Source organism: Hydra vulgaris, chromosome 10 (assembly GCF_038396675.1).
Source record: "Hydra vulgaris chromosome 10, alternate assembly HydraT2T_AEP".
NCBI lineage: Eukaryota > Metazoa > Cnidaria > Hydrozoa > Anthoathecata > Hydridae > Hydra > Hydra vulgaris.
The window spans coordinates 27,694,500-27,712,102 of NC_088929.1; the positions used below are offsets into that span (position 1 = coordinate 27,694,500).

General features: G+C 28.6%; 1 protein-coding gene and 1 long non-coding RNA gene across 2 annotated transcripts; both read right to left on the bottom strand.

Annotated features, from left to right (window-relative positions):
* Window positions 1-2,147, bottom strand: LOC136085881 (uncharacterized). The gene is made up of 2 exons (XR_010641241.1): window positions 2,016-2,147; window positions 1-680 (listed from the first exon to the last, which is right to left on the bottom strand). It is a non-coding gene; the product is annotated as an uncharacterized LOC136085881 (long non-coding RNA).
* Window positions 2,148-5,822: 3,675 nt separating this feature from the next.
* Window positions 5,823-15,126, bottom strand: LOC100201706 (selenocysteine-specific elongation factor). The gene is made up of 4 exons (XM_065807664.1): window positions 14,614-15,126; window positions 12,147-12,319; window positions 11,760-12,056; window positions 5,823-6,732 (listed from the first exon to the last, which is right to left on the bottom strand). The coding sequence occupies exons 1-4, from the start codon at window positions 14,900-14,902 to the stop codon at window positions 5,827-5,829; spliced, it is 1,665 nt and encodes a 554-aa protein (XP_065663736.1). The 5' UTR covers window positions 14,903-15,126; the 3' UTR covers window positions 5,823-5,826.
* Between the last annotated feature and the right edge of the window lie 2,477 nt (window positions 15,127-17,603).

A 17,603-nucleotide genomic window follows, 5' to 3' on the forward strand; every position in this document is an offset into this window, starting at 1 on the left:
TAATTTACATAATTCTATTTTAGTTTTGCTGGTTTATAGAATATTTACTATTTAGTATCAGTTAATCAATATTTTAAATTTGTAAATTGTATAGAAAAAAGATCATTATTATTAGTCAGATACAAAACAAATATAACATAAATTGACTTCGTTAGTGTATTTGGGGAATTTAAATTAAATTTCACTAGCGAAAGACGAACATTGAATGAATTACTCATTTTTAAAAGGACAGAAAGAAGCCAATATAGTAACGTAGAAAAAAAGGAGCTTGGAAAAATAGTGGAAAAGTTCAAAGAAGAGTACGATGCCGAAGTGATAAAAAACAAAGGAAAGACGAAATACGATGCAAAAAGAAAACGACACGTGCCAATAAAACCGACAACTGGATATGTTGCAAAGTCTGTTCGATTCTTTTATACTGATTTGGTCGATGCAAAAGGTGACGACTCTGAATTCGTAAAAGCAGTTAAACTTGCATCCCGTTCATACAACGACCTAGAGCGTTTGCAAGATCCTTCCTCTTGTCCACCGAAAAAATCGTGAGGAGCTGGTGCTGGTCGTAAAGTGAAGACCCCAGAAGTAAGAGTAGCATTATTCCACTGATCCATTAATTAATAAGGACGCAACGTTTTTTGATTTCGTTGCAGGAAAGTAAGTTGTCAAGTATAGCCTGCCAATACCTAAAAAACAAAAATAAAAAATTACTACTGCCCTACCAACTTATCATACATGCACTATTTTCATTCAATTTGTAAATTCTATTTCATAAATCTACACACACTGTAGTTTGCATAGCTTGTTAAACAGCCTAGTTTTAGATTTGTTGTGGTTTAAATAGCTAACCTTAAGTTAATCTTAAACCAATATAATAACTTAACCTTAAACCAATAAAACTATACACTTTTTATAACAGGTAATATTTATAAAAACTAATAGAAATAAATTATTTTCATATTTTGAATATCTTATCTTTTTTATAAAGGTTATATGAAAATATCTTGAAATAATATGAATAAAATCCAAGTCTAAAAAAATATATTAATTAATTGAACAAATATAATTTGTTCAAATTATTTAAATTGAGATATAATTAAAATGCAAAAGGATTTTCAGAAATAAAATGAAACCAAAAAATGTAAATACAATGCTTGTAAATACTTTTTGATGTTTGCCAGCACAAATTTTATTATAAAAAGCCATAAAACTGAGCAGCCTTGCAAGTCATTACGTCTGTGATACCTATTTTGAAATTCACAATACTTGAAATAATCTTATTGTGACATACAAATCTGGAGTCCTTTTGGGACTCCACATCCCTGCTTGGATCATGGCTTTACTTAGATAACCTTAACACAAACATCAAGGTTTTTAATAATCTGATAACTTGCATCAGATTACTATAACCTCATAATAAGTATATCCGATACCTTGTATCAGATGCTTATCAACTTTGAAAAACAAACTACAAATTGCAACATATAAATGGATATTAATAAATATAATATTTATTAATATTCATTTATATGTTGCATGTTCAATATAGTCTTTATATTCCTTCAATAATAAAATTGTTGTAATCAATAATAAACTTTTTTTATCAACTTAATAAGAACTTAATAATAAATTAATAATATGTAACCAAGTAAAAAATTTATCTTCTATAAAAATATTTAATAAAGTTACAATTTATTTACAAAGTATACAAAAATGTAGAATAAAATCTAGACAATTTTAAAATTTAATGAACATAACTTTGAAAGTCATCATACAAAATAAAACAGAAAACAAGACAAAAATATAAAAGTAAAAATAATAATTAATATAAACAATTATGAAGATGTAATAATAAAAAGATAAAACTTGGAACTTCAAAACTTTCAAGCATTTTTTTTTCCTTACAAAGGAATTTTTTTTTCCTTTTTCCTACTTATCTCAGTCAAATAAAATAAAAAGTAATATTTAGTGTGTTTAAATATCCTAAATAACACAATAATGTAGCATAAATATACACTTACTTCATAAAATGATCTGAATGTATTTCTCGGTTAAACACAGACAACACTGATGTGTAGCCAGTCACACGTTGCAAGCGAAGATATTTGTAAATATTTTTCATACTGTTTTAATATATATTTATACCTACTAATAAATATTATTTTTATGAAATATGTTTTATTAACTATAAAATTAAAAAAAAAAAAAATTTAATGTCAAGTGACAAATAAATAAAAAATTAAATAACATTCACATTTTAACATTCAAGATAAAATCTTACAAATTGTTTGTTTTTTAATCAAATAATAAAAAAATATTTTTTAAAAATGGCTGCCAGTTTTCTGAAAATTAGTCAAAAAGTCACATAAAAACATCAGAGATAAACTCCTACTTATCTTTTACTTCATTTATAAAAAAATTTCGCAAATAGTCCTTAGTGTGTTAGGTCCGTATTTAGTTAGAGATTTTAAAGTTAATTCATTATTTTAGGTTTTAAGACTTTTTGAAAATCAAAAATGTCAATTTTTACAAGAAAAAATAAGATATCTCAAGATATATTCATTAACTTTCAAAATCTCTGGCTAAAAAAAAGATATTAATGAAAACATCATTTTCAAATTTTTATCATTTCAAAATTTCAAAAAACTGTGTGTATAGAAGAGGTAGCATAGTGGTTTATCGAACATCTTTTTGTAGACTTATTTATTATGATTAAAATAAAACGAAAAATGTGTAAAAATACATATATTCTTCCATAAACAAAATATAACTCCTATTTCAACATATTAACACATTAAAACATTCAACTTTTGACCAATTAAGCCATGATCCTTGGTTACTTAACTGCATGGCTTAGTGTAGACTGAACCAAACATAAAAATATTCCAGTCTACGCAACATTTAGTTTTAATAGTCTCGCGAACAGTTCGCGCTGAAAGATTTTAGGCCAAAAATTAACGCCATGAAGAGGGCGAGGGTAACATATTTGACATTTTACAAAATATGTAAAGAGAGAAAATTATTTGAACTGGACTTCTGTTGATATTTCTTCTGTGGACTTTAGTACTTCTTTATTATATATTTACTTGTTTTCAGACACTAATATATATGTTAATAATTAACAAAAACATTACTTAGTTATTGCTTTAAGTATTTAAAAAAACTCGAAATTTTCCAACCCTCCCGCTTATTCCAGCCCCCCTGCTTATTAAGTTTTAGTGATATTTCCAACCACCCCGCTTATTCCAACCCACCAAAGAGTATTTTATAGCTATATAAAGTTACAGATAACCTCACCATACAGATATATGGGTCTACCATAAAAAACGAACGTAGGTATGAGGAAAGGGGGAGTAACCTAAAAACGCACGGATGCGTACGAGGGGGAAGGGAAGTCAAAGACAGTGAGTACGTACGCGGTTTGACTTTCTCTCGTACTCTCCTTAGACTTGATTTATATATATATATATATATATATATATATATATATATATATATATATATATATATATATATATATATATATATATATATATATTTATATATATATATATATATATATATATATACAGTCTTGACCATAAGTTTGGAACCGATGAATTTTTTTCTCATAGGAACGTTTCTATGACGCGTACGGCATTTAACTGCTGCAGCATCGTGTTTATGCAGCATCAGTTGCATAGTTAAATGCCTTCGCGACTTCTTAATCGTTGCAAAACGTGAATCGTGTAACTTTACACCGCAGCAGAGCATCGTGAACAATATGACCCTCATTAAGCTGCATTATACACTGTTCAATGCCTAAACTATCGTTCCCTTGAACTAATGTTTACCTGAACTAATATTCGGTTGAACTAATGTTGAAATATACTTACTTATATTAACAAACTATACATTATATTTTAATCAATTAATTAGCTGATTTACATATATATTAACTGCATATCAGTGCGAAAGGTAAGGCTTAATTTCTTATAAGTATAAAATTAATTAATTTATCCTTTTATTGTTATATAAGAAGTAAAAATATGCAAATAAATCGCTTTATTTGTATAAATGTTTGCAAATTATCATTCAATAATATATACTATTCATAAAAATAGATCTATTAATTTATAATTATTTATATTATTAGCAGTAAGTATTCTACATTAACATGTACAGTGCGTAAAATGACTAGAAGTATTGAATTGTCGAAGGAGAAAAGGGCACAGATGATGATCCTACACCAGCAGAATTATTCTCACAGTAAAATAGCTGGTATACTGCACATATCTAAGTCTGCTGTCACCAAAGGCATTGCAAGAGCAAAGCAGTTGGGCACTCTGGAATCCAGAAAGAGGTCTGGACGACCTCGCATAACTTCTGCCACAACGGATCGGGTGATACATCGGCTTGCTGCTGCAAATCAAACATGGTCATCTCTCCAGACAGCAGTAAATTCATCACTTCCTGCCAGTACAAGAACAATCAGAAGACGCCTTTTGAAGGAATTCAAGCTGCCATCATGTCGTCCAGCAAAGAAAGCCATGTTAAGTAAAAAGAATATCCGTGACCGCTTGACATTCTGTCGCAAGTACAAAGACTGGACTGCACAAGACTGGAAAAAAACTATGTTTTCAGATGAGTCAACTTTTTCTCAGTTTGCCTCATATATCAGACATGTCAGGAGACCTGCAAAACAAAGATACAACATCAGGTATGTTGTTCCCACTGTGAAGCAGGCGCCTACCGTTATGGTGTGGGCAAGTTTCTCGGCATCAGGTCGAGGTGGCATATGGTTCATGCCAAAGAATACAACCATCAATGCTCAAGTTTACCTTGGGATATTAAAGGAAAAGTTGAACACTCACATGAACATTCTGAAATGTAAGGTATTTCAGCATGATGGTGCACCCTGCCACAGAGCAGCAGTTGTAACCAACTGGCTAAGACAGAAACATATCGAAGTCTTGGGTCCATGGCCTGGCTCAAGTCCTGACCTAAACCCAATAGAAAACATGTGGACAATGATTAAGCAGAAGGTTGCTGCCACAAATCCAACGTCAGAGAAGTGATTGATGCCATCAAGCGTGTATGGACAACTGCCATAACCCCAGAATACTGCGCGAAATTGTCCGATTCAATGCCAGCGAGAATGGCAGCAGTACTGGGTGCCAAAGGACATTATTCAAAATACTGATACTATTTTTTACATGACAGAATATTTACTTGTATATAATATTTAAAATAAAAATGATTTCAAAAGTTTTTGTTGATATTTTGGGTATAAAAAGTGTAATTATATCAAAAAACCTAATCGGTTCCAAACTTATGGCCAAGACTGTATATATATATATATATACATACACACATACCATTTACATGACCTAATATCGATTTTTTTACATCATAAAATTTTATATATATATATAAAATTTCATGATGTAAAAAAATCGATATTAGGTTATGTAACATAGATATGTCAAATAAACAAAAAGTTTTTTTTTTGTCTTTAATGTTTTGAAAAATTTATGCGTTGGGAAGGGGGTTGATTTTGTAATAAATAAAGCATACGTACGCAGAGGAAGGTTGGGGATGGAGGGCGCACTTAAAAGCATCCGACTGCGTACAAAGGAAGAAAGGGGGTCCTAAATTAGTGGTTTTGCTGCGTTCGTACTTTATGGATGCCCTTGCAGTGGAGTTGGAAGAAGTTGACTGTGAAACACTGCAACAGGAGGGCACGATTAAAGAAATAAAAGAATTAAAGTACGTTCCATTTAGCGAAATCAAAATGGAAAATTTTGTTGACGAAAATCTATAAATCCAAATGTAAACAAAAACACAAGTTTTCTAATTTTGTATCATTTTATTGGTAGAATCATAGATATATTTTTTGAAACACAAGGAAACTTTAATAAGTTCTACGCTATCTGAATTTACATCAGCTGTGAGTTGCTGCTTACCCTTTTTTTTAACTGAAAGTCTTTCTTTAGTAAGGATGTCTAAGCCGTTTGGGACATTTATCTTTATTTTACCGCTTTGTCCAAAACGACCATCAATTCGACCCGTCTCACCAGTAGAAAGAGTAACCTTCATATTGTCAAACAACTCTAACCTTGTTTCTTTTTTAAATATGGAGCGTGCTATGACAGTATAATCATCCATCATTCTCTCGATAACCCCTTCCTTCTGTTTCATTTTATACACTTTTAAATTTGGAAGTAATGTTTCTTTAAAATCTTTCAATGTGAAAGGATGTACAATTTTTCCATAAAAGGCAATCCGACATGTGTTTACATTTATATCAATATCTAACTTTGAAGCAATCACAAGAGCATCTTTTTGACATATAATCGGTCGCTCAAACTCCAATAATACAAACTGAGCACCAGAATTTTTATTTTCGGTAAGTTCCTCTTGAAAACTGTATTCGCAATTAAAATTAAATATACTGTCATTAACTACGTCGGAATTTAAATGAGAAATATTAAAAAACTGCATTTTTGCCATGACCGTTTCGTAACCAACTGTAATATGGAACTTTGATTTGTTTGTACAGCTTCCTTTAAAATAGGAAATTTTGTTAACCGATAAAATTGCTCCAAACAAAGTCGGTAATGTTCCGGGCGAACACACAAACCCTCGTTCTAAATTTTTTGGATCAAACTGCGTTACACAAACACCAACTCTGTCACCTTGAAATGCCCTTTTAACAGGTTGTCGGAACATTTGCAAAGACTTCACTTTCTTTATTTCCTAAAAAAATTGAATTCTTTCGACAATAAACATCATATAAATAAATTTATAAATATTTTAACCAAATTATGTTTATTTTTGTAAATAATATTAATACGTTAATATTTTTATTTTATAAATATTATCTGAAACCATTAAATATATTTCTAACATTTAAAGGCACTGCCCGAAAATTTTAGGAAAATGATATATTCCTAAGTCAGTTGTTAATGTTTTTTTTTGAGTTAATTATATTTTAAACTTTTTGGATGAAATAAATTCTAACTAAAAAAACCAAAAATAAAATTTTTTTTTTCTAAATGAAATCTTTTAGAATATTTCCATATTAAGTCAGGGGCATATGTAGACTATCTAACAAGGATGAGGGCAATTTTTGAGTTTTTTTGATTTGGTGGATCCAGACAATTTAGTAAGGGGGAGTGGGAAGGTGGAGATGAATTTTAGGTTTTTATTTGATTTGGTGGATCCAGGGGTGGATACAGAATTTTTATTGTCTGTAGCAAAAATGCTATAAATATTTTTTTGTCTAGAAAAAGAAAAAAGGCCCGTGCTTTTCACATTTGCCGACAGTTCTAAAAGTCCAATTTTGCAGACTATACTATATGATCTACATATGCCGATTTGCTGGTTTAAAAGAGCAAAATTTGCAGACATAATGAAAAAAAATTTATTAATAGGGGGTAGGGGAGCGTATCACACATCATTCACGCCATCATTAATAGGGGGTGGGGGAGGGTATCACACATCATTCAGGCCAGCCTTGGATGTACAGTGGCTTAAAGTGATACATGAGGTCCCCTACCACTACTTTCTTCTTCTGTCCGTTTAGAGTGGAAGAACGTTACTTGATTTACGCAACATTAAAACCGTCTAGTCAAACTGAATACTCTTTAATGAAATGATAGTTTACTTGTCTTTTATGACCTTTAATCATGACTAAAATCTTGACCGAACTCTTATCCTCAGTCGATGTATTTACATTTAGTTCTTGGTATTCCAAATGCCAGTCAATGTAATTATGCCAAATAATATACAAAACATTATCATATAAATTTATCTATATATTTAAACCAACAAAATATTTGTGGTTGTTAAAATGTTTTGGTCTGCAAAAAAATTACTTTAATAAAGATACTTTTCTTAAATTTCTAGATTTCAAGTGGTTCTGTAACAAATTTTCCTAACATAATATATTTGTAACAAAAGTGTTTCTCTTAATAGCGTTTTAATTAACTAGACTATTTATTCATTTGTATAATTTGTGAAATGCCTTGTGGCATGTGTTGATGTTTTATGTCTATTTTCTGATTTTTTTTCATGCATAATGCTGTATCAAAAAATCCAAAACAAACTTTCTCTGTTTATCATTTAGATCTCTGAGGAAGCTTTTCGATCATTAACCTAAAATATATGCCCACACTTGAACCTAAAATATATGCTCACACTTTTTAGATTGAAAGTTTCCCATTATGAGACAGCAAATTTAACAAAACCACCAGTCTTGTTAACGTTTGAGATAGAAGTTTCAGGGTGATTAAGAAAAACATTGTAAGTATTATAACAAAAAAAAGTTTTGTTTTTTGATTCGATTATGTTGTATGTTTTTGATAATGTGGACAAAAGTCAAACAACAAAAGAATACCATCAGTAGTTAACCAAGATTTTTCATTAAATTTTAGAGTTAGATTTTTATCACATATAATTGTCTTTGCTTTGCTATTTGACTTTCTTACTGATTCTAAAGTTAAATGAATTTGATCACATAAAAATTAGGAATTTATTTGTTTACAGGTATTCACAATATTTTCAAAAGAAATTTAGGACCATCAAACATATAACTTGAATTACAAGTTATCATAATATCTAAAACACTTTTCGAAAAAGAATTTATATCAACACTTTTGTAACATACACCTTTTCACAGAGAATAATAGTTCCTAGTAGAAATTTCCGAACAAAAAAAAAGTAGTAGAAAGTTCCTTTGATATAGTTTTAATAGACAATTCCTAGGGGAATTGTCTAATGAAACTATATCACCATTTGTAATTAGAGCTGAGCCTTTAACTTTGGAAGATTTACGATACTCGCACAGATTCTTCAAATACTCGTCTTTCCATCTTGATTGGAAATGCGTCAATAACATGGAATGTTATTGGAAATGCGTCAATAACATGGATGTTTACTATGTTGATTTATATCTATATTATAATCATTTTCAAAAGAGAATTTATATAATTGGTTTTCCAAAAACAGCAACTTCTTGATACAATAACATTTTTGTAACATACACCTTGTCACAGAGAATAATAGTTCCTAGTAGAAATTTCCAAATTTAAAAAAAAAGTAATAGAAAGTTCCTTGCAATTTTAGAAGTAACTAAAAATCTATCTGAAAGGAAAATTGTGCAAAATGTTATTTTAGTTTAACCTTTTTGAAATTTTGATGTCAATCAGATCATATAATAAAGTGTTGCTAGACGTTTTAAAACTCGCATTAGGAAACATTCTATCCAACGTGTTTTCTTCTCTTTGTCTCTGGGAAATCTATACATTTTTAAAAACGTTTTTAAATCATTTGACTTCTTCAATGATAAATAACTCGTAGGACAACAATAAACACATTTCACCATTTTTCATAAACATAAACAGATTTCACCATTTTCATAATCGACTAAATAAAGAAACCAACAGACGGTGCTATTTAATTTGGTCTTTATAATTATAAAAACTTTTCATTTAATGATTGCTATCCACTTCATTAAAAACAATTTTATAAATGGAGAGTGGATATTTCACAGAATGTCTATCTTTGTTACACAATTTTTGTTTTGCTACAGGGTCTCGCTTGAAGACTTTTAGTCACTAGGTAAGACCTCCTTGTTTATAAAATGATTCCAGCTAAATAGCCGCAATATATAATAAATGAATTAAATGAATGACATAATATATTGTTATCCCAAAAGTATAATTTAAAATTTGCGTCTTACAATTTTATTAAAATTTCATATCAGCAGCCAAATTTACTTCCTTTTTTCAAATAACATGCTATATTAAATATATAAAAGTATAAAAGAAAAAAAAAATTAATCTGGGGGAGGGGGCAGTTGCACCTCCAAATGGATCCGCCCCTGTACTAAGTTAGCAAATTCATATCAGGTTCATCATTTGAAACTTTAAACAAAATTTTATGAAGAATATTTGATACTGGCAATTATGGTAAGGATAGCAATAGGTAAACCTATTTGATATTGGCAATAATTGTAAGTATAGAAATAGGTAAACCTATTTGATATTGGTAATGATGTTAAGGATAGCAATAAGTGAACCTATTTGATATTGGTAATGATGGTAAGGATAGATATAGGTGAATCAATTTGACATTGATAATGATTGCAAGGACAGCAATAAGTGAACCTATTTAACCTAAAAAATTTTAGCTCAGTGTTTCAAAGCATTTTAAAGTTATGACTGTAATAAAAATTAGAACAAATATTGTTTTCTAATAATTACTTTATTAACAAAACCTTGATAACAAATATATACAGTTTTTGTGGACTTAGGTCAGCACAATACTGAAAAATATATTGTGCTAATTTTACATTTTAATAAACATATCCAACCATCTAATAAATTGCAAGACAACATTTATGCTCTGATAAAAAATGAAATTAAGAAAAAAAGAAATTTAAAATTGCAAAAAAAAAAAAAAAAGTTAAAAAAAGTCTAACAAAAGATCAACACATTTTAATAAGAAAAAATAAATCTTAATTTAGATGTCACACTTTAATGGGGATGGGGGGGGGGGGGAGAGTGAGCGGTTTTGTGACAACTCATATGGAACTTGTTACTAAAGTGTTACGATGTTGTGATGAGGGGGTCAAAAATTGTGTGACATAATTTGTTGACAACCCTTTACTGTACCCTATGAACTATCTAAGTTGCATCATTGCAACACTTAATATTTTAAAATAAAATGTTAAACAATTCATAGCAGCACGTATGCCAAATGGACAAAAGATTTTTAAAACCTATTTCAGTATGATGTCATCAGTGTCCATCTAATGCTGCATTTACATATGATACACACACACACAAATATATGCAGATGACAATATATCTTGTCAGCAGTAAATTGATTAAAAGAGACTTTAATAATATAAAAGAGTCAGAAAAAATGGGTAATCAAACTGAACGAGGTAAATGTGTGGTTATGCATTACAGTAAAAACAACATCAACTTCACTTACACAGTTAATGGATCAGAAATTAACAATTTAACAAATGAACGTGATCTTGGTGTAAATTTTGATACATCTCTGAAATGGAATAAACACATAGTAACATCAAAAGCAAATGCAACAATGGCGATGATAAAAAAACACCTTTGTCCATTTAGATCAGCATCTTGTCAAGCAATTATACACAACTTTTGTTAGACCTCTGATTGAATTTGCAGCACCAGTTTGGTCACCAAACTACAAGGTGAGATTGAAATATTAGAAAAAGTACAGCACAGAATGACAAGGATGGCAAAGAACATAAAAAGTACCAATACCGTTTACAGACACTAAATTTAACAACATTGTCAGAAAGAAAACAAAGAGAAGATCTTATTCAAGTATTTAAAATTTTCAATAAAATCGAAAAAGTAGAACTTTTAAAAAAACAAACATTATCAAAATCACACAAAGATCACAATAAGAAACACAGTAGAGAACAAACCAGAATACAGTAGAGAACAAACAGAACTGCAAATTTATGGAACGCATTGCCATTAGAATTCGTCAATTCAACAAACGTAAATGATTTTAAAAAGAAATTAGATGTATATTTAGCATCAAAAATTAACCTAAATACTATTATTTAAATTTTTTGGATCAAATTATTGTATATTGTCAAAAGCTGTCAAAGTGAGTTTTTAACTCATTCACTGTTAATGCAGCTATAATTTTAACTATTACAATTATAATCTCATGTTTTTACATATTTTTTTAAGAAAATCAAAGTAATAAAGAATTAGTCAACTTGCCTTAAGTGCTGGAATTTCGACATTGTCATTAACAGCAATGCTCCCATTTAGCACAGTTCCAGTCATTACTGTTCCTTGGCCGCGTATTGAGAAACAATGATCAACTGCTAACAAAAATGAACCAGTTGGATTCCTGTTTGGTATATATGATTGACTCTTTAAACATGCAATTAAATCATCTAAACCAATTGTTTCTGGTCTTTCACTGTCAGTCTCTCCAAATTTTGCAGCAACAGCTACAACAGGTGCATTTTTAAACTTTGTATTTTCTAATGTCTTCAGTAGTCTCATTTTCATCTAAATAATTAACAAATATTTTCAAACAAATAACTAGATTTTTTGATTCTGGATGTGCCACTGCAAATTTTAATATGCTAATGTTTTCACCTTTTGTACAACTGAACTTCGTTTATCCTCAGAAATAAGATCAATTTTGTTGATAACAACAATCATCTTTTCACACAAAATCTCACCAATAATTAAACACTCTGCTGTCTGCGTTTGCATCCCTTTTACAACATCAATTACTAATAACATCATATCTATGATTTGTGCACCACCTATAAAAAGAAACAAAATAATATATTTATATTCTATTTAAAGAAAAATATTTAATTAAAAAGTGACAGCTGCAGAAGAAAACAGCTAAAAATAAATTTTCGAAACAAACTTGTTTCTTTTTTAATGTTTAGCATAGAATAATGCACAACTGATAAATATGCTTAATGAATAGTTGATTTTTAATTTTTATTTTGTTTAAATATCTTTTTTTTGCCACTTTAAAAAGGTATTTAAATTTTTTTATCTATGTGCTCTTATATTCTATATATAATAATAGATTTTGATTCATCTAGATGCCATCTTGCTGCCAGAGATAAATCACATTAAAATTTTTAAAACATTCGCAAGAAGCATTTTAAAAAAGGAAAAAAAAAACTTTTTTATAAAAATTAAATTGCAGAAAAAAACAATATTTTGTCTAAACAAATCTCGGCGTTATGACTGATTAAATTTTGTGTTTTATTGATTCAATTTAAAAATCAGCTAGATTCGCAACACAACTAAGAAAAAATTTCATTGTATTCAACACATTTACTTTTGTCATTGTATTCAATGTAGTGCTTATTAACTTAAATTTAGCACTATTTATATTACATCTACACCAAAGTCTCTATTAGAGATTAGAGAAATCCACCGAAAAAAATGCTACAGATAAAATTTTGTTGGAATGACTTCAACAATAAACAGACACCTGCTTATTAATTTGAGCTTTTATACCCACTACTCTTAAATTTATTAGAAATCTTCAACTTACTTATTTTTTGGGTTTGTTTACTGCTCCCCTACAAAAATGCTTGAAAGTTGATACTTTTATATTATGAGTAGTGATACAACTTCTTGTTTTTGCTTGTTTGTTTTTATTTTTTCTAAACATATGTTTTATATTTTATAGTCAAGAGCCAAGAAGGCTGGATTTATATTATTTTATATTTTAGAGTCAAAAAGGATAGATCTATATTATTTTATATTCTAGAGTCAAAAAGACTTTATTTGCAACTTTCTCTCAAAGTTAAACTCTAAACCAAGAATCTTGTTTAAAAAGGCTAAAAAATAGGTTTAGAAAAGTACTACTAGAGATGTAGGGTAAATTTAAACCATAAACGTCTTGATTGTGAGCTACCACTAGTTTACTAGTACCACTGCTACCACTAGTTTGTCTTGAGTTAAGTACTTACTGATGTTTAGCTGAAAGAAAGCTCAAAGGACCAAGATAAAAGTAACTAGTTTTTTGTAAAAAGACAAACATTACACTTTGATAATTATAACATATGGTTACATAACTTATTTATCACATATACTTTATGACATAGTAAATCAAAACTACAAACTTTTCAGAGGTCAAATTAGAAAGAACTTTGAAATTATTTAATGGTATATACGATCTTCAATATCTTAAAAGATAATTAGAGCCAAATATAATAAGCATCAAATAATGGTTAAACCATACAGATCTAATTAATATTACAAATGGCAATCAGTATAAATGGCAAATTTATATTATTAGTCTTACTTAAAATAAGATTAAAAATAGACATGGTAATGGCTTTAAAGTGAAAAAGATATTTTTTTAAATCGTAAAAAATTTTATTTACCAAAATTATCAAAAATAAAGGAAATAAAACTTCATTTAAACAATTTTGTGGCGTTTATCTCTGAAATTTTTTTAACAAGCTAGTAGACAATTGCCTTTAACACAAAACAAAAACCTTTGCGACTGAGTCCAATTAAAATTTTTTTATATTTGAATGTGCAAAGATATACACATACATGTTTATTTAAAATTATTTAACTAATAAGGTGATATATCAATCAAAGTTAACCTTTTATTGAACTTTATCTTTAAAGACCAACTTTTATTTATAAATCATCAACTTATTATTATAAAACAATATTATACTTATAACTATTATTATCATTATTTAATTTTTTTTTAATTTGGTTTTATTATAATTTATTATTATTTTAATTACAACTTGTATTACCCTATATTAATTTTGTTATCTTTTTTATATATCTTTCTAACTATTATTATAATTTACCATTATTATTTATTTAATTGCTGTTGTTGTTGTTGTTGTTACTATTACTATTATAAAAGTGATTATAAAGAGAAAATTAATAGCTTGTTGTTGCTGTTGTTTTATACATATCGTAAAAAGAGCAACTACATGGTTTTTTTATTTTTAACAGGTCATTAACTTTATTGCTATGTATGACACACACACACACACACACACACACACACACACACACACACACACACGCACACACACACACACACACACAAATTTACCTAAAATTGTTTTTATAAGAGAAGCATGTCCTGGGCAATCAACTAAAGTAAATTGCAGCTTTTCATAATTGTTGTCTTTCAAATGGTCAGGACAGCTTACCAAAAAAGAACTAAAACCAAGATCCAAAGTAATGCCTCTCTCTTTGCTTTGAGGATTCTTATCAAATGCTGCAGTAGAAGCTACAGTGCTCAAAGATTTCGAAAGAGATGTTTTTCCGCTGTCAACATGTCCCAAAACTCCAATATTTAAATTTAAGAAACATTCCTTGCTATCATTTAAAGTAGTCATTTATTTATTTGTTTTAAATTATTATTTAGTTATATTGAAAATTTAGTCTTTAACCAGTAAAGTTTTCGGTTGAGGATTGTTAATGCCATTCAAAAGTAGGTTATTTATAATAATCTATACTTGTTTTGTAAATGCAAAATTAACGTCTACTTTTGGTACTCTCGCACGTTGAATACACGGGGACGTTGACTATCGTTTATTCCTCGCCGTAGTATATATCTTATGCAATAAGCATAATATAAGCGTATTAAATCCTGTTAAAGATATGATAAAACGAGTGTTTTTATCGACTTCGACTAAATCGACTTTAAGTCGAAAGTTGAAATTAGGCTTTGAAAAATCGAATAGTCGACTTAATCGACTATGGTTTCCTACTAACCGACAAAACGTCGATATAGTCGAGTAATACTTTTAAAATCATATTCGATTTTAATTTTTTGAATTTTGAATTTTTGTTTGTTCATTTAATAAGAATAACATGTACTATAATTAATACATACTGTTTTTCGTTTACTCTTTCAAAGTTTTATCTAGTTCATAGCATGTTAGCAATATTTATACCTAATTAAATTTTTTGTTATATATTTCATTAATTTTTTGTTGTTGTTTAACTTATGTTTGTAATTTTCATAAATATTTGGTCGTTCTAAAAACGAGGCCCTGGGACAAAATTAAATCGAAAATCTCTAAAATCTAAATATTATTTATACAATAACATTGTAAATGTGATTGTATAGACTTTTTACTATTTAGCAAGTATTTAAGGCGGTCCCTAAATCATTGGGGTCTGGGTATAAATTGTCTCGTTGTGGGAGTGGACCTGCTCTTAGTTTGTTTTACTCCATTATTATTTAAATGATATGACGCTATAAAATAGAATACGAATATAAATTATTTTATTATTTTTAATACAATTTATTTTGAAAAAAATATTTATTCCTATAATTCGACTAAATCAACTTTAGTCTATTTCAAAAATGTATTAGTTTTAGATTTTAGATTAGATTTAGTCTATTTCAAAAATGTATTAGTCGATTTTAGTCAACTTTAGAAAACATATTAGTCGATTTAGTAGACAGTCGAATTAATTAAAAGTAGTAACAACACTAGATAAAACAACTGTTTAAAAAATGAATATTCTCTAAAAAATATTAGTTTGAGCAACCCTTTTATAAAAACCCTCCTATTTATAAGAGCTGGACTAAAATTCCTATCCCTTCCACCCTTCTTTTATTCCCACCACACCCACCCTTTGTATATAGCAGTTTATATTACAAAACGCTAATCGTGCTAAAGTTATTTTAAATGAAAATTTCTATTTTTTTTAGCTGTGTTGCTTTTGTATGTCATTATGTATATTAATTTTGATTTAAGCTCAAGACTAATAAGCTAAAAATTTAAAAATTAGAAAAGTTTAAATATTAGAAAGGATTTCCTTCTTAAGGAAATCCTTTCTAATTTTTAAATCAATTTTTAGAAGAAAAAAATTTGCCAAATCGATCGGATGACTTAGCGCCAAATCAGCCTACACAACGAATATGTTGAAATGAGATAATTTGACGCGAAGTTTAAAATTCTTTAACAAAAGCCACTAAACCGAAAAAATTAAAAGTAATTGCAGTTCAGTGCACTTAAAAGTTTTAATTATAGTATTTTGGTGTTTACAAAGAAACACTACATAAATCATTTTTTAATTTAAACTAATTTTTTATTGTATAGGCTGGTTAGGCGCCTAACCATCCAATTATTGTGTTACTTCGATAATTATCGAACTAACCCAACAATTGATCTGACAAACTTTTTTTTTAATATAACGCTATATGAAAAACTAATGTGGCATGCGCTGAATTCTCTTTCATTGCACTTACGCCTCTTGACTCTTAGCACTTACACTCTTAAGCTCTTAACGTATCTGCGTGTTTGGGATATTTGGATTATTGTAATTTATGTTAAGCATCCTGAAATATATGTGTAATAATCAAATCGCACCTTTATTCTAAAGATGTTACTTGCTCCACGGAGTATAGTTAGTCTTTTTATCAATAGCATATATAAAAAAATATGAGAAAAGTATTTAAAAAAATAAAGTAACCTGTTGCTATTATTACAGATGATAACTACTACACTAGATTATTAAAATTAACATGCGGTCTTCCCCAAGGTTCTATTCTTGCTTCTCTTTTGTTTCTAATCTATATAAAAAACCTTCCAAAAGTTTCTTGCAAACTTGAGTTTATAATGATTGCAGACAATACAAATTTATTTTACTTTTCGACAAACATTAAGGATCTGAATGATAATGTAAACATAGAATTCCAAAAACTAAATAACTGGTTTAAAACAAATAAGTTATCCCTAAACATAGAAAAAAACCTCATAGGTGCGAGTATAGATTGGGCGAGAACGCATATAACCATATTGAAAGATTTATATCGACGTCAGAAACATGATATAAGACTAGTCTACCATAAAGACAAATTTACACACGCTGAACCCTTATTTAAAGAAATGAATGTGCTTAATATTTATCAAATCAACATTTACCAAAATATATTGTTTATGCTAAAATTTAAATTAGGTCCTTTTTATATATAACTTCTTTATAAATAACTTTAATAAATATAACACAAGAGAAACAAGAAACTTTATTACACCATTAAAAAAAAAAAACTCTCCCAATTCTCAATTTTATATCGTGATC

Coding starts and splice junctions, on each gene's coding strand:
- LOC100201706 (XM_065807664.1), bottom strand. CDS start 14,902: ATGACTACTTTAAATGATAGCAAGGAATGTTTCTTAAATTTAAATATT. Junction 12,320..14,613: donor TCTTATAAAAACAATTTTAG/GTAAATTTGTGT, acceptor TTCTTTTTATAG/GTGGTGCACAAATCATAGAT. Junction 12,057..12,146: donor GAAGTTCAGTTGTACAAAAG/GTGAAAACATTA, acceptor TTAATTATTTAG/ATGAAAATGAGACTACTGAA.